Genomic DNA, 25000 nt, shown 5'->3' with positions numbered 1-25000 from the left:
GGGGATATAGACACACCACCCTTCATCTTCCCTCTTCTACACACCACCATTCTGTCTGAAATGTGACAGCTTTGCCAATTGGCTGAGCAATGACGCTGTTGATTGCATGTACAGATCAATCCTTACTCGCTGTAAAATAAGCTCTTTATACGTTAGCCAACGATGTCCTTGGAGTGTGCGTGGCCTGTATGAGGCCATCCAGAGTGACTTAGTGCTGGTATACTCTCTCTCATTAACAGAGACTTTCCTTCTGATTCAAACTGATGTGTAAACGTGTAGCAGGTGTTTTGCAGGAGGATGTTATGGTGTCTACATCTCTCTACTGCTGGAAGTGAAGCTGTGGAGTGGCCGGGATCTTTCTCTGGTGTTGATAGGGAATCTAAATGTAGAACATAGCGCCCCAGTGGCTCCGAGACCCCCACAACCTCGCTCCATCTCTCCATCCATCCAGAGAGACCCCCACAACCTCGCTCCATCTCTCCATCCATCCAGAGAGACCCCCACAACCTCGCTCCATCTCTCCATCCATCCAGAGAGACTGCCACAACCTCGCTCCATCTCTCCATCCATCCAGAGAGACCCCCACAACCTCGCTCCATCTCTCCATCCATCCAGAGAGACCCCCACAACCTCGCTCCATCTCTCCATCCATCCAGAGAGACCCCCACAACCTCGCTCCATCTCTCCATCCATCCAGAGAGACCCCCACAACCTCGCTCCATCTCTCCATCCATCCAGAGAGACTGCCACAACCTCGCTCCATCTCTCCATCCAGCTGCTGTACTAAAATGGGACAAGGTGACAACATTAAACGACTCTTCGGGACCATTTACCTTTGCCAGATCCTTGCCATACAGAAAGAAGGTGCATGAAAAGTATAATAAATAAACTAAATTCTGGGGTTGAAAAGAAAACAGAAACAAATCATGAAAGCAAATCTATGTGACTCATTTCGGCAGAAGATATACTCCCTGCTAAAACTGCAATTATGTAACCCACAGCCATCAGCACTGCCACAGTGAAGGTTGTCTGGATCAAACCATTCCACTTCTCAGCAGTAAACGGTGGCACTGCATGAAGGCTGTGGATCAACAACACTATTACTCTGACAGCATTTTGGTACAAGTGGACACAAAGCCTAGAGAGGCTCTTGGGATCTCTCCAACACATTTATAGGTGTCAGACGTTCACTTCCAAATCGAACCTTTTACGCCCATTCCAACTGAACCTATCTCTACCTCACTCTTTCTTCCAAAAGGGAGGGAGAGAGAGAGAGACTTCACACAGTACAATGCCCGCCACCCATCTGTGTGTGTGTGCTGTTTTCTTTCACCATAGCTCACCCTGTATGTGGTATCATGACAGGGAGGGGCTCGTCACTAATCTCCCTATTCTGTATGCTGGGAAGACACACACGCACGCACGCACGTCTCTGGGAACATTTCCCCTGGTTCACGGGCAACCTGTTTAGGGAATCCAGCTCTTGGGGTCTCCGGCAGGCCATTCCAAGGAAAAAGGGGGCACAACACCGCAGGGGCACCAGTAACACACATATTAGCCTTCAGCTAACCTAGCAACAGTGGTGGAAAAAGTACTCACATTTTTTACTTAAGTATCAATACCGCAATACTGTATATAAATACTCTGTTGCAAGTAAAAGTCGGGAATTCAAGATGTACAAAAGTATTGGCATCAAAATATACTTAAGGTACCAAATGTAAATCTCTGTATGTCATGTAATAACCAGTAAGACACCTGACGGTGAGAAGCGACGTCGCCCTAACGGGGTGAGTTTGCGTGCACGCACCCCCCTCGTGGCATGGGAGGTCAGATCAACATGTAATTAATTCTGTACTGGCCATATAAGGAGCAGTGTACAGGGTTTGATGAGGTCAGATCAACATATGGAATGTCAGAACAGAACAGGTCAGCTCCATACAGTATGGAGATCTAAGGGTGGTAGTGGGGACATTCTCTTGAGTGTACAGGGTTTGATGAGGGCCCAGGTAGAGCCAGGCCTGTTGAGAACTCTAGTTTTTGCAGGCTGCCGGACGCGGCTGCACTAATAATTTTGGGGCAGGCCTGTCTAGAGTTTGGAATTTGAATGGACAGGTATCAGTCAAAAGGGAGACATCAAAGAGGAAGGATGGATGGGGAAGGATCAACATATAGAACAGGTTCTGACATATATCCATATATGGAGATCTAAGGTTTGAGGTCAGATGTAGAGTTGCTGGCCAATATTGATGACATCAGGGATCTCCATATATGGGCTTAATTGCGACAGCAGGTCGCATTTACTATGACATCAGGGTATCCACAACTCCATCCCTGATGATGTCACAATATCACGAGACCTGGGCACCATATATGGTGCCCGACCAACACACTGACGGGAAATGCTCAATTCATTATTTAAATGCAATAATCAAAATCTACAAAGTAACTACTAACTAAAGATTTCAAATAATTGTAGTGGAGGAAAAATACATTATTAGCCTAAAGAAAAGTAGAAAGAAAAGGATTGAAAATTGGAAATTCTCAAGTAAAGCAAAGATAACTATTGTTACTATTGAATTGTACTTATAGCCTACTGTAAGTACAGCACTTGAGTAAATTTACTTAGTTACTTTACACCACTGCCTAGCAACCGGGCATAGCAGCATGGCAACGCAGGAGCAGGGACCGGCCCAGTGGAATCTGGCCAGTATGTTTCTTGGCCTGCACGGCTGGGGTATAGAGCTCCGTGGCAGGATTAAGATTTACTCCCCATGCGCACGCCACACACACACACACACACACACACACACACACACACACACACACACACACACACACACACACAGAGGGCCCTGGGAGGACAGTGACCTCCACCAGTTGAAGTGACAAGGCCTCAAGATGGAAGGGATTCCTGAAGAGAATGCAGCCTCTGTGGGAGAGAGGACATATAAGGGGCCCTGTACACGCACGCACGCACGCTCCAGATGCCTTATTGTATGACAGGTGTCAAACTGTCCTTGTGTACAGACAAGCATGAAGGACGCACAGCTGAGCTGCCACTCGCTGTCTCTTTCAAGCATGCACGCACGCACGCACGCGTGTACGCACGAACATGGGTCTCTTCTCCCCAATCCATCATCAAAAAGTCAGCTCTGAGTGTACAGCAGGGTGCGGTCAGACTCAGATACACTTGCTCAGGTGTTAGTGGTGTGCGTGTGTGTGTCCTCCCTCCCTCCCTCCCCCACCCACACATACACACACGGACACAAACCTGCAAATTATATTTATGCCACCAAAATTTGATTGAATCCATTCTTATTTCATTCTATTATGCCAGCAAAATGTGTAATACCCTATCACCAGCAAGGTTAGCCCAGGTTGGATGCTATTTTACTGCCACTTTTGCCAGGCTCTGAACCTGCACTGTCTGGCACTATAACCACAGACTTTCACAGGTTGGGGAACGACCCAGCTGGAACAGCCTGTGGAAAAAGGCTGAAGCACTCGTGTCCCACAGTTACTGCCATCTGGCCTAAGGGATCTACAGTAACATCATCTAAAGAAGTACACCATACACTGCATACTTTAGCCTGTAATGTGTACCAAAGCTTTAGGCATTTAGCAGACACTCTTATCCAGAGTGACTTACAATAAGCAAGGTAAACACATATATACAAATGCAGAGAGACAGTGTAGTGCCTCCTTAAAGGTCTAAACAATATACTAATAATAGTAATCTGTACATTGAAACGAATTAACCAAGCATCTGTCTAAATACAGTCACATTTCATCTAAACATTTCACCTACACAATTTGTCAACAACTAAACAAAAACAAAAAGTCTATGCTATACCATAGCCTTACATCTAACAATCTTAGTGTTTTTCTGTACTCTTTTCTTGTGCCTCTCCTCTTGCACACCGACTGGAACAGACACAAAGGGCTCAGTGTTGCTTAGTGTTGCATCATGAATGTTATCAGTCTCAAACACCAGACAGTTCTGCACAGCTTTAGTCACAGCAGTAATCCAGCTTTTAACCTCCACCCTTTGTTATGTTCGTGGGCTCGTAGGTAAGCACCTGCAGATTTGCCACTGTAAATGTCCAAGATATCCTAGTTTTGAAATGAAATCGCCATGATTGCTCTTCATGTCCGTAAAAACAGTTGTCTTATACAAATGCATTCATCCAGGGAGTGAAAATGTAAGGATGTGCATAGAATATTGTGCCTGTGGATTGTGGACGTGATTGTTAGGCAAGTGAAATTTGTTGGTTGACAAGTAGCCCTGCCTGAAAGCTAATACCTCCTACAAAGTTTATTACATACATACAGAATCATATATAGCTCTTGGATCCTCATGTTCTAATGACGTCACTGACTAGACATCACAATCTAACTGCCTGCAGCACGCTTGACCTTGCTGCTGTCTCCACTCCAGGAGCTGACTATAAAGTATGTTACAGTTCAGGCAGTACACAATACATATCAAGTACATTGTACAAGTACACAGCATAGTTGTATACTACAACACGTGGCACAAAACATTTTACGACGGTGGTCCGCGGCCGAATACATATAACTTCGTCCTTGACATGAAAAAGTTTGTGAGCCACTGCAGTGTCCAGCACTTTGCTCACAATCAGTTGAAGCGATGAGGGAAAGGAGCCTCCTCCTAGGCCTTAGGCCTGCTCATTTTGTTCCACACTCAGCCTTAATTGCCACATCTATTATGGATAAGGAGGAAGGGTTTTGTCGCTCATCACGCCGGTCAATAGCATGGGCCTTTAATGAAGTGGCTTTTCTCACATGCTCAGACCAGTGCATGTGCGCACGCACACACACACACACACACACACACACACACACACATACACTCTCTCTCGGTCTCTTGCGTGTGGGGGCAGGCATGCGCGCATGCAATCAATGCAAGAATTGGCTCATTGCTACCAACCCCCATTACCTGAGCACTCGCGTAATACTAATGCACTTCTACGGTCTGGAGTAGAAATGTTGACAGGACACAATCACGGAGAAATGCAAGCTCACGTCTCTTTGGCTAGTTTGGTTGGATCGGGGAGGGTTTGCCCCAAGGTATAGATCATGAAACCATGGTCTTAATCCAAGTAAGACTTTCACTCCAGCACGTGTTTCTCACAATGGCTGCTGTGTGTATCATCATCCTGCACCTCCTACATCACATCAGCGACGGCTACACGAAGCTTTAGAGAGCATAAGCACAGCCATGCAAGCCCCTCTGCCCGCTTGTGTAAGAGAAGAAATAGGAAGAGATGGAGATTGGCTCAGTGGGGAAAAATCTTGCGTCCACCCATGATCTTCCTCTCCGTCTGTGCTCTCACAGTCTGTGCTTTCCCCCGCATACCAGGCTGACCTGAGACAGAGGATCCGACTCATCCCGGTTTATCTTCCGACTGTATTCTTCAATATCACTGGAATGTCTTGCCTTTGTTTGCTCAGTGCTGCATTACGCCATGTTACTGTGGTTAGGGCTAAGCCTCCGGGGCTCACAGGAGTGAAGACGGCCATCCGTCTCCGCACCATCTACGTGACTGTGCACGCGCGTGCGTGTGTGTGTGTGTGTGTGTGTGTGTGTGTGCGTGTGTGTGTGTGTGTGCGCCTGCCTGTCCAAATAACCCAGGGCCATCTCCTGCCCCTCCGCCCTCCACCGAGCCCCCAGGTCTCCCTGTCGATAATGCTAATCTAATTAGGTGTGTGTGGACACACCAACAAAAGATTTCCTGATCGGTTCGCTGAATACCAAAGGGGCCTGGCAGCAAGGACACGTTGCTGTTTAGTAAGGCCAGTGTGTGTGTGTGTGTGTGTGTGTGTGTGTGTGTGTGTGTGTGTATGTACATCATTTATTTGGTGCACAATACGAGCCAATACTGAGATACATTAAAAAATTGAAGCTACAATCCTGTACTTTTTATGTCTCTCCTGGTGGAGGGAGGTAATTGCAACAATGTTTGACTGAATAATCTCTCAAGGCGGATTCAGCTCAGCAGCTGTTTTCCAATTTATTTTACCGAATGGATTCCCAGATTTGACTCAATGAGTACAATAATGGTGTTTTACTGATTAATCTATAACCAGTAAGACGCCTGGGGGCGAGAAGTGACCTCGCCCTAAAGGTCGCACGCACGCATCCGCCTGGGTGACAGCAGACTGCTGGGCGAGCGCTGGTGCTTTGGAATGGGGGGTCAGATCAACATACACCTGGAACTGGGGTTTAAGCTAACAGTTAGCCGCAATAAATGAGTTAAGCCCTAACCACACCAAAGGGTCACCTTGGGTCCAAACGGTTGCAAGGAGTTAACGCTAAAACAGTCTTGACCCTTTGGTGTGGTTTGTGCCATTGAACTTCATGCATTGAATCACTAGGGTCAACGTGGTGTCAATGTGGGTCAACGTGCAACAAGACGTATCACACTGCAGGGACAACGCTGAAAACGTCTTGACTAGGGATGGAGCCCGAAAATCGGGTCCATTACAAACCCGGTCCGGCATTTATCGAGACCCGAGTATCAATAATCGTTTGGCTTGTCGAGCCTCTTATCGGGTATAGCCGCAGCGGCTGACGTCATGGGCTGCTCGCTGTAAAGGGGCGACGGGTGGTTGCGTGGTTCGTCATCGTTTGCCGCGGTGGAAGTATGGTGGAACGGGTGAAAAGTTTGCTAACATTGTAAAAAAAGACAAGAGGGGAGCTAAATGCAATAATGTAGCCTACCACAGTCGTTGCATGCACGAAAGGGAGCATTTCGACAATGCATCTGTCCATAATGCATTGTATTAAACCCAAATGCTTTTCGCATGTCTGCACCGAGTCGAAACAACACGGGAGCCTCAGCTGCTGCAGCGGAACAAAAATCCTGCTCTTCATCCCAACGCATGTTGTGCTTAAGACGTTGCCATAAGTTATTAATCCAATTCATAATAATACGTTTGGGAAACTCAAATCTCCCTGCCATAGAGTTATAATACTGTATCTCCAGCGGATCGATTGAATAGTCTCACATTATACGTGACGTATTCAATGTGCAACTTCTCAGTCTATCGTTGCCGAAAAGGCAGAGCTACAAGCTCACAACGCGGTGCAACCAGACGCGTTGTGAGCTTGTAGATTGGCTACTTTTGGTGCGCGACACCGCCGTACGATGATGTATACATTTCTCTTTTAAAGTGACGGTACACAATGAACAGTTCCCTCTGTCTGTTAGAAAGGTACTGTATAAGGCCTATACTGTAGTAAAATGTAGTGCCAAGGGATGTCTTGGTTGGTTGAAATAAAGAGAAAATTATTAAAATATAATAAGATAAAAAATATGCATATTTTGTTTCTGTGGTGGGTGTGTGTGTGTGTGTGTGTGTGTGTGTGTGTGTGTGTGTGTGTGTGTGTGTGTGTGTGTGTGACTGTGTATACACCTTATAACTATTTATTGGCATACAAACTCTCACAACTGGCCAATAAAAATAAGGTTCTGTTCTTTCCACAAAATAATAGCAAATGCTGGAGAGTGGGCTCGATAAGGACCCGGCTCGATAAGCCTGCTCGATAAGGTGATCGTTATCAATAAAAATGAACGAGCTCCATCCCTAGTCTTGACCCTTGGGTGTGGTTAGGGCTTTAGTGTGCAGACTTGCCCATGCTCCGCTTCCCTTTCCGTGATGCGATGGCGGAGCAGCACACACATCACATTCACAGAGAAAAAACAACACCAACAACACACTCATCGCTGTCTGCTCTACTTCACCTCTCTCTCTCTCTTATTCAGGGAGAAAAATCCCACCTGTGTGAAGTGAGTGGTGAAACTCCGTGTGGGGGTCCCAATGGCGAGCCACCCCATGTCCGAAATGGTCAAGAAATGACAGAGTTACCGTGTGGGGGTCCCCAGAGGGACCCTCTACTGTACTGTACTGTCACTGAACTGTACTGTCACACCTGAAATCATCATGTAAACAGTTAATGTGTGTGTGTATTAGGCTGCACAACAGTGACAATTGGTGATGAAAACCAACGCTATTTTCGTGCTCGTAACAGCCAGAGACAGACAGATCTCCGTATAGGAGTGGTTGCACCACTCAAAAACAACAACACGGTCAGTGGCCAAACGCACAGTCTGCCTTTGTTCAAAACACACAATATTCACGGAGACACAACAACACTGACCACGTGGCATTAGATGCTCACACTAATCAATGGACCACAATGGAAATAAGACCTGGGGCGTTATCACTTTAGCATAACTTTTGACTGTACTACTTGTATTGTCTTGTTAATAAAGTATTCAATCAATACAAGTCCAGGTGTGCCTAGTGATTTTTCTGACAACCTCACATTATTATTGCAATAGATACAACTATACAAAAAGTGATGAATTATTAAATTGAATTACATTTTCTATTATAAGTTGTTTGAATGCCCTTATTTTGCCGCACAGAGGCAAATTCTATACCCTAAATAATACATATATTTTAAACATTTACACTGAGAGTAGCACATTTTATGTAGAGAGAGTAGGGAGCTGGTTATATTGCACATATTCTACTTTAGAGATGAAATAACATTTTAAAATAAGTAAATGTATTGTGAGCTTGAACAGCTATTTTTGAATGATTCGGGGGCCATAATCTATTACTTTGCACATAGGATGAGTGTGCACAAAGTACTGATATAATACATAAAAACATATATAACCTTTTAATAATAATGTGTGGCGAACAAGAATGGATAAATCTGTGGTGTGGGTGAGGGCTGATTTAAGCCCTCACAACTGGCCTGAATTAAACTAATTGGACTAGGAGCTGGGTGGGAGTATACACCTGTTGAGGATAAATGAGCATGTCTGGATCTTTGTCACGACAGCACTATTCCATCTGCTCTATGCCATCTTGTTGTTTGTGCCTGACACTCATTCAGCAAAGCTACGGAGGTACTGTAGCACACAAACTACTGCAATCACCAATATCCGTCTAAAGTCAAGTGACAGTACTGTACGTGTGTCATGTCAAAATAAGAATATCGTATGCCCGGGTGGCGCATTATGGTAAAGTGCCTGCCCACCGCGGCGGAGGTTGTGCATGCTTCAAATCCACCACAGTGCATCCGGCTTTGTCGAGCGTCTATACGAAGCGCAATTGGCCCGTGTTTGGGGGAGGGTGATATTTGTCACTGCTGACTGAGCCTCCCGGTGGGGGCTCCTCACTGGCAGGTGAGACAACAGCAGTGACAACACACACACGTGTTTTTTGGGGGACAAAAAAAGAGGTAAATGCACACAAAAATAGATGGATTATGGATGGATTATGAACTCTGTCTTTCATACTGTAGTGTAGACAGTGCTCTCTCCACTGGAGCAGCACATTGCTGGTATCAACGTTTTTATGAGGAATACTGTATATTGGCCCATTCATTCCTGATGACTTGCTCCAGCAGAGAATAAGTGCATGTGCATCAGAGGAGAAATTTCAATTTGATGTAATTATACTGGGCAATAAAGTAGCAAATTCTCACCTGATCTTGAGCAGTATGCACCCATTTAAAACGCAGAAACATTTTATTATACTCTGACCACACAGACAGTTAAGAACATCATAATTGTTCCTGTATGATCTCTCCTGGCTACTCTATGACGCAAATACATTCTCACTATTAGCTGCATAGGCCATTTGCAGAGTACAACTTCTCACGTCGTTTCTCTTTTCTTACTTTGTAATAATCTTTGTGCGGATTTTTGCCCTGCATCATTTTTATGAATTCACACCGTTCTGGCGTCATGGTGTTTCTTTTAATATATTGTCAGAATCCGTTTAGCTTTTGATCATTTCAGTGCCAAAAGTGTATTTTGCATGGCTGTTTCAAAATACAACTCAATGTTCCTCATTGACAGTAGTAACATGGTTTAAAAAAATTAATGGTTGACAATATTTAGACTTAGACATCACGACCATGTAGCACCTCAACCCAAGATTCTACCAACACCGCTTCAAGCTAGATAGCGGTTGCTTTTCAATGCTATGTTATATACAGCCAGAAATGTAACCTCTGTATTTTCATATAGTTAGATCACTTTCACTAACTGCGTGGATCCCACCCATCTCCTGCGGTGTTGAACCTGTTGAGAGGCCAGAGGTGCTTCCCCGAGGTGTGCTCTGGAGTGGCTCAGCCATAAAGCGATACTGCTTGGAGAGGAAACGATGATGCTGCCTAATGAAAACCATTCTCCTCCTCTGATGACCCCCCCCTCCCCCTCCCCCGGCACCAAGGGAGCCCTCAGAGCTAATATGCTCTCAAACTACCATAAAAAACCACAGGGCTGAATATGCCAAGCTAGTCAGAAAACGGAGCCCGCTGAGAGGCCGAGGTGGGACGATGGTGGTGTGAAATGGGTCTGGTTGGATGGATGGAGGGGGGGGGGGGGAGATGGCTGATCAAGAAATGCTGATGTGACTGATCGCGTGTAATAGAGTGATTATCATTAGAGAAAATAGCTGTCAGCTGCGCTAGTTAGAGTGCTGATGAAGCGGCGCGAGCTGATAGGATCCTAAATAATTAGCCCTCTGTGTGCTCTGTGTCGAGGACGTTTCTTTCTCATCGCGTCGAGAATCTGACCTCGGAGATCCTCGGTATGAATCTCAATGTTGTGTCCGAGCAGCTTATTGGAAACGCCAAGCAGTGTTTGCTCGCCTGCCACACAAAAGGTCAGTGGAACTACCAAAAGGATGACTTTGCACAACTCACAAAGTGACTCCCTCCTCTCTTGTACTTTTGTCTGCCTCAACAGTCCTCACCCCAGCTCAGAGTCCATCCTCCCCCCCACCCCCCCGGCCCAGCCAAAGCCTGCTCTGATCCCCCGGTCCATTCTGGTTCCCTCCCTGCCCTGCCCCTTGGAGTTCCTCGCCAAACCCCCTTGAGCCCCAGATGAAACGCCAGGGGAAATGGCGGCCCCGACAGTTAATATCCGCACATGGGACAGAGCCGCCACATCTGCTGACCAGCCGGCCCTATGTAACGTGCACACAAGTTGCACTTGCGGGCCGTGACTCAGCCCAGCATACCCGGGATCGGGGAGGGGATATAACCCTCGTCTCTCACGGCAGATTGAATCATAGGGCTCCGTTGCTCTGATCCTCTTCCCGGATCTTCGGGGCCACCGCATACACCACCTCGACATCCGCTCCACTCACATGACTGTCCTTCTTTTGTAACCCCCCCTCCCCCCTGTCAAGATCTCCGTTCCCACTCTGCAGCCCCATCCGTCTCCACCATGAAATCCTCTCTCCTCTCTAAAACGACCCTTTGGCGCCACACCCTCAAAAGGTCGATACTTAGGCGCATGCAATCCCTCACAACGCCCATCTTCTGTGTCTTGTTCGCTCTCCTCGTGGTTCTGTTGACATCCCCTCCACCTCTAGATCCCATGGATCCGACCCGCTCCACTTCAGAGGAATCTACACATGCCACACCCTTTTCATCTCTGCACCGCTTCACCTCTCCTATCCCTCGGCATCTCCAGCTTTTTCTGTGCTAGCGTCCAGGGCGTATAGCAGGATAGACAGCGAGTCGTAGCCGGGGCTGCGGTGGGTTTGGGGGCCGAACCAGGATGATCCCGCTAACGCTGTTGAGGGAGGTCAGCCATGTCCTGCACAAGCATGCAGGCCACGTGCGAAACAGGAACACGCTTCTCCCGGCTAGTTGAAACAGCTGCCGTGTGCCTTTGTGGCCTTTAGAGGCTTTGGAAGGTAAAGCCATGAGTTATACTTGTTTGAACATCGTGTCGCAGTTCGAAAACAGCAGATCTATAAGCTCACACTGTGCCATGTTGCGATTCGTTGTGAGATTGTATATCAGCTATTTTCGATGCTCGACACCGGAACAAAGCGACTCATAAATCCGGCATAGGCGTCTGAGTAGAAGTGTGGGAACGTTGCTGGGCTTGGTATGTCCATGGCATGTCGCTGGATTTAATATCCGGGCTGGGGGGTGACGTCACTCTGTCCGCAACAATACGCTCTCCCCCTGGTTCTTCTACAGACAGAGGGTTTAAATGTATCATGTTTTAGAACAGCTTTGATCTGAGTCATGTGGACCTACGGCACACAGCTATGAAAATAACAATGTTTCTCAGTGCTGATCCGGTCATCGTGATTACAATTATCTGTGCGCGCATGAGCCCGCAGGCGAGAGAGAGAGAGAGAGATATAGAGGGAGAGCAGTAGAGTAGTCAGACATTGATGAATGTGGAACTCGGAGTGGGTTAGCTCTGATGCCCTTCAAGTCCCTCAATACAAAACTTGCTGACTGTACCATTTTAATACCATACTGACCCACCAGCCTTCTGTGTGTGTGTGTGTGTGTGTGTGTGTGTGTGTGTGTGTGTGTGTGTGTTGTGTGCGTGCATGCTCTCCTGTGTGCGTCTAAAGGTGGTGGTATGCGCTCCATCTTATGAGGAAGTAAGTATGTTTTATATTAAGCACACAGGGCACATATTCTCTCTTACATCGCGCGCGCACACACACACACACACACACACACACACACACACACACACACACACACACACACACACACACACACACACACACACACACACACACACACACACACACACACACACACACACACACACACACACACACACACACACACAAAGCAGATGCATCATCCAGCAACATCCAGACAGTACTAAAGATATGAACAACCTTGAGCAAAAGCCCTCACACTTACACACAGCTTGCTTTGTGGAGGTGCTTGTTCCTGCGTCACACCCTGACCTGAGGTCAGCTTGTTTCCGCAGTGTGGGCGTGATGATATATCTGATAGAATGTGTCCTCGTCTCCAAGCAGCAGGAGCATTACCACCAGCCATCACCCACATATCCCTCTCTCGGTCTCTGTCTTTCCCCCTCTCTATCGCACACCAACGCACACACGCACAGCTTGATTTGACGCTTGAAGATTGGTTTCTCATTACTCGTTCTCATTTGTATGATCCATCCATCCATGAGTCATCCATCCATCCATCCAACCATCCATCCATCCATCCAGCCTGCAGTGCTTGGATGATGATGTTCTATCATATCATGACAGAGCACAACAGTCGTTATCCGGGGCTTCGTGCATCTGTCAATTTCTCCATGAGACCTGCAAGCGGTCCTGACAGATGGTGTTTGCTACCAGAGAATTGCACTTTCACGTCTGCACACATTTTTCCCCATTTGTTTTCCCCCCGTACATGCCCTGCAGCCCAATCGCAGGAAGTGTTTATCCATGCATTTCCTCCTCCGTCGAGATGGATCGCCCCCCTCAACCCCCCCACCCCCTCCCCGCAACCCCCACCCCCCTGTTTTTCTGACTTCTGACGCCTTCGCCCAGGAGTATTGCCTCGAATGCAACACAAACAACAATATACCAGCGTCTACGTAAAAAGGCACAGGGGGTGAGGTAAGGCAATAAAAGTCTTTTATCTCCCACATTCCACTCTTAACTCCCTCAAGTATTCCTGAGCAGGAGCCTCTAGAATTCATAAGAAACAAAAATGTCCGGCTTCTCCCGGCTTTTTAATAACAGAACAATAATGTCTCCTCTCCTGGACGGGACTTTAATGGCTTTGAAGGTCTGACGCAGCAAGAACCGGAGATGGACTGCTGCTGAGTAGAGCCACCGATGCAGACAGACTCAATACAGGGCTGCAGGTCACATGAACTTGCTGGTTCTCCTTTTAAAGATGCCCAGTCATGCCAAGCCTTCACTCCCTTTGCTGATGGGAGAGATTGTGGATACCATTGTGGATCCTTTTGTGGTGTGGCGCGCTAATTAGAAAGCTACAAATGAATATCGCCTTTGGAGAGAGTGGCCATAAGTGTTCCACAGCCATTAGAGCAAATAAGAGATAGGCACGGCGCACAATGGGCTGCTCAGCTGCAGGGGGAGAGAGATAGAGAGAGACAGCGAGAGACAGAGAGTTTTTGTCTGTCCTCCCTTACATGGCATGGAAGATGACAGAGAGAGTGAGCGTGTTCCCTACAGATTAGTGCAGTTCATTAGCTTGGTAATGAAGTCTCTCTCTTTTCAGGAGGGATGGCCAGTGGAAGGTCAAGCCCCCTCTTAACATGGACCTCGACAGCATGACCGCAGATCCATGTAGATAGTGAGCGCTATATACAGTAAGCCCTTTGTATTATCATCTCACCCACACGGTTTATAACAATAACTGCAACATTGCTATAACTGGTGAGCCCAACAGCTCCACTGAATAAATGCAATTCGGCAAATTATAAATCATTGTTGTTTTGGAGATGATGTTGGTGGTGGTGGGCGGATGGACGAACGGACTGCACCAGGCCACCTATGCCATCTGCAATAGTGTTGTCGCACCGCATAAACAGCTGACCTCCCTTTCACCGTTGGCAAGGAGTCTCTGATATGCTAAGACAGTCTGAGATTTCCAAGATAAAAAGATTAACTGTGCCTGCTTTTTGCTGATCATACCTCTCATATAGACTTTATGGATGCCAAACTATTTGTTTTCGAACTGTCTCAAACTTGGAACTCATGGGGGAAAAACAATGACGGATAACCATGCAGAAAGATGAAGGAGCCATGTTGGGCACCGCGGGACATGGATCCATATATTTGAGCACAGCAGTAATGGCTCTTGTCCGGTAAATCCAGACAGTGGTTTTGATTGATTATCCCCTACTGTTTGGACGAGGGTGCCGCTGTCAGGGTTTTGAGGAAGAGGCCAGTGTGTGGGATTCACAGCGGAGTGAAAGGGGGGTTGGATGGGTAACTGTGAATGTAATAGTTATTGATTCTTGTATTAGCTTGCACAGCGGTGTGGATAGTCTTTCTGCTGCTGCCCCGGCGCTGCAGCCACTTTCACCGTGCAGACACCTCGTCAAGTCAGACCGGCGGGGAGCCATGTCTCAAACGCCACTTTGAAACTCATGTTGCAAGTTTGCTTAAGCCCAATTTCACTAACGCAACGAATTGGAATGAGAAATGGAGCAGGATGTTTGCGAATGTGTGCACTGCACAGCCTGATGTATGTGTGGCCCACGCGTGTCTGACTGAATAAACGGGGAGGTTTGTGATAATAGGTGCAATTGCAGAGGAAGTTTGCTGAGCCAGCATCTGACGGCTCTGCAGTCGTGTAGCAGTGGGGAAGCAGAGGGTCTGGGGCTCTCCCCCAGAGACACTCGCATCATTGGACCTGTCTCCCATTGGACTTGTCTCTCATCATTTGACCTGTCTATTGGACCTGTCTCCCTCATTAGAGCCGTTTCCCATCATTTGACCTGTCTTCACTGAACATGTGTACCTCATTGGGCATAATATCTCCTTCATTGTTTGCCTGGCCGTCTTGATGTGTCGGCTCATTTAACTCTTATTTATTTTAAAACACAACTAAAAACCTTTCCGTTTGCCGCTGCCTTTGATCGAGTTACTTTTCTTTCTCTTCTGCACTGTAATTGTATGCGTAATTTTTTTTTCCACTTATTTTGTTGTATGCATCCTTTGCTTGATGTTCTGTGTAAAGCTCATAAAATGGCCTTGTTGTTGAAATGCTGCTATACAAAAAAACCTGCCTTCATTGTAGAATTGTCATCGTCAACCTCCCGTGTTCTCTTTCACGCTAACTTACTCCTGTATGTTACACCACGGTCTGTTTGTGCATGTGAAAAATACATATGCAGGCAAAAATACATTTGGTGCACGACACGTGCGCATGTCTCCTCTCAGCCGTCCAGGAATTGGATGCGTATGCATTTTTTTTGTGTGAGACTGCATTTGGTGGAAAAAGCAACGTGATAATTAGATATTATTAAGGTGAGGCCTGGTGAGGTTGTGGAAGAGATCAAACGATTATCATCAAGGCCAGTGCAAGCCCCGACATCTCCTTCACACACATGCTGTGAATGCAACTGAATGTATGTGTGCGTGGGTGCCGTACGTGTGCGTGCATGCATGTGCGCGCGCAGGTGTGTGTGTGTGTGTGTGTGTGTGTGTGTGTGTGTGTGTGTGTGTGTGTGTGTGTGTGTGCGCGTTTTCTCAGGTTCAGAACAGCCTCCTGCACTTCTGCACAACCCTATAGACAGTGAGGAAGGTGTGTCAGAGTTGTTTTGAAGTGTACTCTGTTTAGAATGGAGAAGAAAAAATAACAATGGAGTGTCCTTGCAGTGTTTGGCTATTCATGGCTGACTCAGGAAGCGGGGAGAAAAATAAGGAAGAGAGAGAGAGAGAGAGAGAGAGAGAGAGAGAGAGAGAGAGAGAGAGAGAGAGAGAGAAGAGAGAGAGGATGAGACTAACACTTTTGCGTCTTTTCAGGCAGTGGCTCGGGTGGCTTGAACAGGAATGTTCCCTCATCGATCCACGGCTACTCAGGGCTTTGTGTCAAAGTGTCCTTGAGCAAGACAGACACTGAACTACTCCCGATGAGCACATCTGTGCCTTGCATGCTTACCTTCACCGGTGCATGCATGAATGTATGAAAGTAAAAGCACATTCTAAAGCACTTTTAGATTTTTTTTTAGAATAAAGGCGCTATAGAAATGAAGACCATTTAGACAAACTTGGTCTTGGATTGCAAGTGCGAGTGTGACCATGTGTACTGTGTGTGTAATGGTGTGCTTCTGTGTGATTCACGACGCAGAATCAAAATGAGATCACTAATTAAAGGAGGCCAGACACAAATGGAAGCAGAATAGACAGGCTGGAGAGGTGAATGGAGGAATGGTGCAATCAATTGCATTATTTCTCCAAGGATTTGTCCGTGTGGGATTCCAGTGCTATTAAAAGGGGTGAAAGTGAAACAACATTCTGCAGAGTGAAGGGCTGTGGATAATAAAAGTCTTATTACTACCGCAACCAATATTGTCTGAGGCATCGTCACTCAAGGTCGTGTGTGTGTGTGTGTGTGTGTGTGTGTGTGTGTGTGTGTGTGTGCGTGCTGCACACGGTACTCACAGGTGGAGTCTTTGCCATCTCCCGAGGCCTGACAGCCATCTTCATCATCGCAGTCTGTGGCACTGCCCTCTTCTACCTCTCCGCTGCCCAGCTCCTCCCAGATCTCACTCTGGCTCAGGCCCGGAAAACTGTCCTGGGTCTCCTGGATGTACAAAAGGGAGTTAGACAGGAGTTAGAAGGCATGATCTCTGCATTAGCCCATTAAGGACGGGAACGCAGCTGTGTTGCTGTAGCTTTTAACCACTTTTAACCATTATTTTATACTTTGTCGTCGTCGTCTGGGGGGTCCCTGGGACAAAATATTTTGAGAGGGGGGTTGGCAGCCAAACACTTATAATGTTTGGGATCCTTGACATGAAAAAGTTTGAGCACCACTGACATAGAAACATAGGTTTAGTGGGATGGGAGCACTGACATACTGTAGAAACATAGGTTTAGTGGGATGGGAGCACTGACATAGAAACATAGGTTTAGTGGGATGGGAGCACTGACATAGAAACATAGGTTTAGTGGGATGGGAGCACTGACATAGAAACATAGGTTTAGTGGGATGGGAGCACTGACATAGAAACATAGGTTTAGTGGGATGGGAGCACTGACATAGAAACATAGGTTTAGTGGGATGGGAGCACGGACATACTGTAGAAACATAGGTTTAGTGGGATGGGAGCACGGACATACTGTAGAAACATAGGTTTAGTGGGATGGGAGCACTGACATACTGTAGAAACATAGGTTTAGTGGGATGGGAGCACGGACATACTGTAGAAACATAGGTTTAGTGGGATGGGAGCACTGACATACTGTAGAAACATAGGTTTAGTGGGATGGGAGCACTGACATAGAAACATAGGTTTAGTGGGATGGGAGCACTGACATACTGTAGAAACATAGGTTTAGTGGGATGGGAGCACTGACATACTGTAGAAACATAGGTTTAGTGGGATGGGAGCACTGACATACTGTAGAAACATAGGTTTAGTGGGATGGGAGCACTGACATAGAAACATAGGTTTAGTGGGATGGGAGCACTGACATACTGTAGAAACATAGGTTTAGTGGGATGGGAGCACTGACATACTGTAGAAACATAGGTTTAGTGGGATGGGAGCACTGACATAGAAACATAGGTTTAGTGGGATGGGAGCACGGACATACTGTAGAAACATAGGTTTAGTGGGATGGGAGCACTGACATAGAAACATAGGTTTAGTGGGATGGGAGCACGGACATACTGTAGAAACATAGGTTTAGTGGGATGGGAGCACTGACATAGAAACATAGGTTTAGTGGGATGGGAGCACGGACACTGTAGAAACATAGGTTTAGTGGGATGGGAGCACTGACATAGAAACATAGGTTTAGTGGGATGGGAGCACTGACATAGAAACATAGGTTTAGTGGGATGGGAGCACTGACATAGAAACATAGGTTTAGTGGGATGGGAGCACTGACATAGAAACATAGGTTTAGTGGGATGGGAGCACTGACATAGAAACATAGGTTTTTCAGAATACTTCTAGGATCTTGAAGACATTTTGTAGAATCGGCCTTAGGTCTTTAATGACTTAAACTCCTCATAACCCTGTTATTTATATAAAAATAGCAGTGCCCCGGGCATGATTCCTTGTCCAACCGGGTAGCACAGCTATAACACGCCCAGCTTATGAATGGAGAATCTAAGCCTCTGCTCAAATGTCTGCCTTCGTGCAGTTGGATTTAGTCTATAGCTGCAGTCCATTTCTGAAATACATTATCATCTGGAATGGATTTGATCCATTTAGCAAAAAAGGCGTTTGACACGGTTGATCGCAGCTGACCTGATGTCAAGGGGCTCCGTTCATACCTGTCAAATAGGAAACAGATTAACGTTGATCATGCTAATTCTGAGCACCTGGTGTATCTTGCCACAAGGTAAATGTAGCACCCTGGGCTTGTTGCTCTTATTATGTAAACATGGCTAACAGAGTATAATATAATATAATAATATATATAACACTGTATATATTCACTGTACAGGCAGTTCTGTAACAGTCTGGGTAAAAATTGTGACTGATGTACTATTATTATTATTATTATTATTATTAGTTCCATCCTGTCATTATTCATTGAATAGATTTGGAATCCTAGGCCATGTCACTAATCATTCAAACGGGATAGATAGGCAGAATCACAGCCTGGTCTTACATCAAGGGATTAGAATTCAATGCTTGTCCAAACCATGAAATAAAATCAATATTTCAAGTCAAAATATAATGCAATGTCTGGCTGCAGGTGATGTCTACAGAAAGAATTCTGAATTTTCAATTAATCAATGTCAGTATTTGACAAATACAATCCATGTGGACACAAGACAGTCCATCTGGACTGAAAACATCAGTTTCCGAACATTAAACCTAGCCTTGCAGTAGCCAGACAAGAGCGCCGCAGTCCCTCCCCCTTTCAGAAAAACGAGTGGCCCAGGAAATGAAAACACAATGCATTCTCCCATCGGCACTTCTAATATAATTTATTTAAAGACGGTTACGCCGCGGACAAAGCCAACTCGGATTGTGACAAATCATGACAATGAACACAATGTTTTGGGCCGATCAAATCATTAGAAAGAAGAAAAGAAAGTCAGGAGACAACACTATTTGTTTTGTTTTTCGTCTTATAAATTATTTGATCGGCCCAAAACATTGTGTTCATTGTCATGATTTGTCACGATCCGGGCCACTCGTTTTTCTGAAAGGGGGAGGGACTGCGGCGCTCTATAGCTAACTTCTCGTGCACAACCATTGAAAAATGGTTAAGGACTGCAGATGCCCAACCACGAACATCCTTAGACTAAGGACCAACCAGGGACTTGCGTTACAGGCCAGCCAATCAGAGACTTATACCTGACATTTTCTCTGCCAAAACCCAGACATCCCGACTTCAAATCCAGACACTTCGTCACTGTAATTTAACCCTAACCCAAACCCAAACCCACACGCTGACCTCAACCAAACCATCGGTGTATAATAATCTTAATCAAAAGAACTGTGGTTAACCGTAATCAAAATAACTGTGTGTAACCTTAGTCTAATGTTACCCAAAAGAACCATGCCTAACCTTAATCCATTCTGACCTGAGATCAGATTCTAAAAATGTCTTCTACATCCTGACAGTTTTCTGAAAAAGCTATGTTTTTATGTCAGTCGTTCTTCGATTTAAAAAAATAGCAGAACTACAAGCACTATGAGCTTGTGGAATGCCCGCAACAATCCAGATTAAACAAGTCTCAAGGTGCACGGCTAAATAATGTCATGAAACAGAGAAAACAGCGAGCACAAAATAAATATCCCTTTCACATTTATCTCTCTGTGGAGAGGTAAAAAACGTGTGAAAAGAGCATTTATTGTGTGCTGGCTGCCTGTTTTCTCAGTTTCTTCCTGGAGAGCATGTTGAAACAGAATCCCACTGTGAAATTGTTTGAAATTACCAAACGTGCGATGATGCCACTGGCAGGCAAGTGAAAAGCCCACAGCCCTCTTCTGAGACACAGAGACACATAATGGGGCCATCTCATAATGAGCGTTAGTGAGGACCAATTATATGACTATAGGTTGAAAAGGAGCAAAGTGGTCTAATCATATCCAAGACCCATGCCAAAACTTAACAAAAATATCCAGATCAGGTCATAATTCAGTCGACTTGTATCCACTTCTATCACTATCCTGTCATGACCTTTACATAACAGCCATGTTGCCATGTACCATATCCTTGTAGGAACATAAAGAGATTCCGCCAACGTGCTCCCCCAGGCAATCTACCGTTTGCCTGGTTCTTCTCTCCCAGCAGGGAGCCATCTAATTGGACCACCTGCTGGTTTGTTCCGTCACATCTTGTCTGAAGGTGGAGCTCCGATGGCACGACAGCACGCCATCCTCTGGAGTAAGTACAGAAGTCAGGAGGTGGATGGCTTTCTGGCCGGGAACCTCTTATCTCCGTATCCTCCATTTTTGAGCCACTTTTTGATTATAATTATTTTTTGTAAATTAAAGACCTACTTCATCATACTACAGCGTCACACAAACGCAGCAAAAGCAGCAGATCCACAAGCTCGAAACTCGTTTTCAGCTTGCAGCTCTGATACTTTTGCTATACATTTGAATTTGAATCCTGATAAGTATAACTGTTTTGGATGAGGTTTCCACCCAACAGAGATGATAGACATGCTCTCTGTTCTACCTAGATCTAATGGAATATATATTGATCTGCACAGAGAGGCAACTGACCTAGAAATGCATCTAAATAACGGGCACGGGAACGCATATGCACATTCACGCTCCAACACACACGGTGACAGACAATCATCGTCTCTGTCGGGCAGAAACCATGTATCTCCAAATGTAAACTTTATGTTTTTTCGTCCCTACTTCGTTACACAAGAGTGCCAAGCAATGTGTGAGCATTGTGAGCTTGTAGATCGGCTATTTTCACAATTTCTGAAAATGTCCCTTCCGTATTCTTGAAAAATAATGGTTTTGGAGATACAAGGTTTCCGTCCTACCATCGACAACACACAGACGCGCCTTTCATCTGCATCTCATTTGCGCACCACTGCACGTTCTTCAAGTAGATGGACAGGATCACCCGTGGGACACAGGTGACCTTGCCTTTACCTGGATTGAACAGCTTGTCAGCCAAGCAACTGACAAGACCTGTGGAGAGGTGGGCGGGATGATCAGGGCTACACGATATGGAGGCTGAGAGATAACTCAGAGGGGGGCCCCTCAACAGCAGTGGTTCCCAAACTTTTCAGGTCGAGACTCAAAGAGAGATTGGACGTTTGCTCTGGATCCAAACTACTGGAAATAGCAGATCTACAAGCACACGTGTCTACTTCTTCATTATTATAATTTGTTTTACCCACAAATGGGTCCCGACCCACTGTTTGTGCAAGCGGAATGTTTGCAGGCCTTTAGACCCCACACAAATAGAGAAAACACAAACAGATTAAGCCTCTGACTGATGACTACACCACATGCATATACAGTAGACAGCAGCGCACCACTAAAATAAATAAAGAGAGACGGGGCGCGCGGATGCGCCAGCAGACAAGACAAGCTCTTGAATTTACACGCACGTTGACGTTATTCTGTCATTTCCCTAAAGATAAAGCCGCCCGACACAAGACCTGGCAGTTCGCTCAACAACCTATTTCATTCTGTGGGATAAATACTGTATTACCTTTTCCTTTTTTTTATCCTGCAGAAGTGCTATACCAGCGTCAAAGTAATTAAAGGAACCAGTTGTGCAGTTATTGGTATTCCTCTTGACTCTTGCTGGTGATTAACACTCATGTGTGCACAGCGTTGCCGAGCAGGAGAGAAAGAAATGGAAACGTATCCATCGCTCTAGAGATCACTTTAGACACTGTAGCCGTGTAGCTCGTTTGTACACAAAGCAGCTACACCCTCGCTCGACTGCATGGGCCCCAAGCTATGGCAACACGACAATGGCACAACATATGTAGCCTATACTTCGGACAGTAAAACACGGCAGAGCTGTCCCCCATGAAACCCTAGTTGGACCTTCCCAGAGGAATGAGGGAAAACATCTCGCGTTATATATTCACCGCAAAAGCGAAAGCCCATAACAATAGCCGGACTTCTCCGGTTTCGCTAGTGCCCTGTTAGGTATGTAAAGGCGGCTTAGATGGAGAAGCGTGTGAACGATATTAGACAGCGGTGGCAATAATGCATTTTTATGGTTATGGTTTGGGCTTACGTTACAGCCTGTACAGAGAACAGACAATTACCGTGCTCCTTCTGTTCTATTTTGAGGGACATGCAAAGGGGGGCTTTGATATTTTGTGCCAACGACACCCAAAATAAAAATAGGACCCGTGTGCACAATACAAAACTTGGAGAACATAGATTTAATTAAAACCAGTAAGTTGACGTTTCTGGTTAAAGGGTAAAGTTAAGAACACAAAACTCAGACTGGCGGTCGTTCAGTTATTCGAACGCACCCTAGAAAGACGAACGTTCCTGAAAAGACATGCTGCAGATTGGCCAGTAGCTGAGTGGCAGCGTGCCTTCTCAATTATGGCGGCCACGATACAGGTCGCTCCAATGCAGTGGCGCATGGTTTCTATATCTATGGGGCAGAGGCCGTGACCATGACACTGTGTGTTCATCAGGTGCATTGGCAGCTGTAGGGCCAATTTCTCATTACAACGCAACGCAACCAAACAACATCTTTCTTTACTCCCTTGACATTGAGATGGTGTTATTCTGGCCAGCATGATGTTTGTGCACTGCATATGCACACACTGTACTGAAAGGTCCCTGAAACCTCTCTGCGGTTGTAAACACACAGACTCTGAACCTCTGAGTCGAGTCACAGACACTGGAATTATAGTTGTAAAGATAGCGAATAGCATACAAAAAAATAAAAATAAAATCCATATATTAATAATTCAGAATGTTGCAAAAGAAAAAAGACCTTTGAAGATTGAGTATCTGTTCACTGTATCAGTGCAGATATTTCCGCAGAAGCCTGTACAGTACGTAAGTAAGTAATAAGTAAGCAGGTGGGTGGAGATTGCCAGAGACACTGCCTGCAGAGAGAGAGAGAGAGAGGAGAGAGGAGAGAGAAATAGAAGAGAAGAGAAGAGAAGAGAAGAGAAGAGAAGAGAAGTGAAGAGAAGAGAAGAGAAGAGTAGAGAGACAGAGGGAGAGGGAGAGAGACAGAAAGAGAGAGAGAGAGAGAGAGAGCGAGAGAGAGAGAGAGAGAGAGAGAGAAGAGAGAGACAGAGGGAGAGAGAGAGAGGGAGAGGGAGAGAGAGAAGAGAGAGAGAAGAGAGACAGAGACAGAGGGAGGGAGAGAGAGAGAGAGAGAGAGAGAGGGAGGGAGACAAAAGGAATTCAGACAGAGAGAGAGTGAAGGAAAGCGAGAGTGAATCTCCCCTCAGTTCTGGATAGCAGCCCCGTGATAAACCTATTAACCTTTCCTCATGCAAAGTAACCAAATGAAAACCATAATAATTCAATAACCATATTCATTAGTCTGAGCACTGAACACTGAACACGGCCATGGGACCATGTAAACGTCTGGGTATTGAGATAATGTTTACCGTTTGTGAGTGTGAGTGTGTGTGAGACTGTGAGTGTGTGTGTGGGTGGGTGCATGCTTGCGTGCGTGGACGTGCATCTGTGCGTGTGTGTGGCTGCGTGGGCGACGTTTAAACACAGCACTCGGCTCGCCTTGCCAGAAACGATCTGAAAAGTATGTAAATTAGGGTAGGGAATCAATTAAGACACAACTGGTCCTGGAAACAATGCACTGCCACATCACGGTGGCATCGAAGGCTGGCTGGCCGCCACCCAAAGACACTTTGTTTAGTTTGTTTGTTTAGCTTGTATATTGTGGTATTTTGTCCGTTCCAATCACTGTGACATGAGGATGAGGTCACTTCAAAAACGAACGCATGGGAAACTTTACCGTGACATTGTGATGTTCCATTAATAACCAGAGAGGCAATATTCACTCACTCACATTTTTTCGTTTTTCTCATAAATGAATGCTATTGACCTTATACACACCGCTGCAGTCTTGCCAGCAAGGTGCTAACAAGGTGCAATTTCCCATTGACAGCCCATTCATCCGAATAGGAAAGTCCTATCTGATTGTATTAAACAACGTCAAACTCACCAACATTGCAGCCGTACGAAAAGCTATAATTATCCTCTTTCTATATGTGAAGTCGGTCGACATGGTTGACGAGAACCGCCCCAAAAAGGCCTCTGCCTGCCCGGGCTCTGGACAGGGCCCCTGCCCAATGTCCTGACAAAGAACTCCATATATGGGCATACAAGGGTGGGGCATTCATTTACAACTTGCATCATTCCAAGTAGGCCATGAGTGCCCAACGGGCACCACTGTAGAGGCTCCAACGGGCACCGCTCTAGTACAAATAAATATTTAAAAAATGAAAATATCAGGAAGATTAAAAACATATATATACAAGACTTGCACTAGTCCA

The 25000-nt window shown here is 45.9% G+C and overlaps 1 protein-coding gene across 2 annotated transcripts in view; it reads right to left on the bottom strand.

Annotated features, from left to right (window-relative positions):
• Positions 1-25000, bottom strand: part of LOC308325824 (glypican-5-like) — a 163544-nt gene that overhangs the window by 12797 nt on the left and 125747 nt on the right. For both annotated transcript variants that reach the window (XM_080778527.1, XM_080778528.1), the window contains one exon: positions 16984-17125. In XM_080778527.1, coding sequence (XP_080634653.1) covers positions 16984-17125 — 142 coding nt within the window. The remainder of the gene's footprint in view (positions 1-16983; positions 17126-25000) is intronic.

This window comes from Protomyctophum bolini (genome assembly GCF_963924005.1).
Source record: "Protomyctophum bolini genome assembly, chromosome: 12".
NCBI classification, from domain to species: Eukaryota; Metazoa; Chordata; class Actinopteri; order Myctophiformes; family Myctophidae; genus Protomyctophum; species Protomyctophum bolini.
Note: the sequence above shows the minus strand (reverse complement) of the source record. Positions and strands in the feature narration are given on the sequence as shown.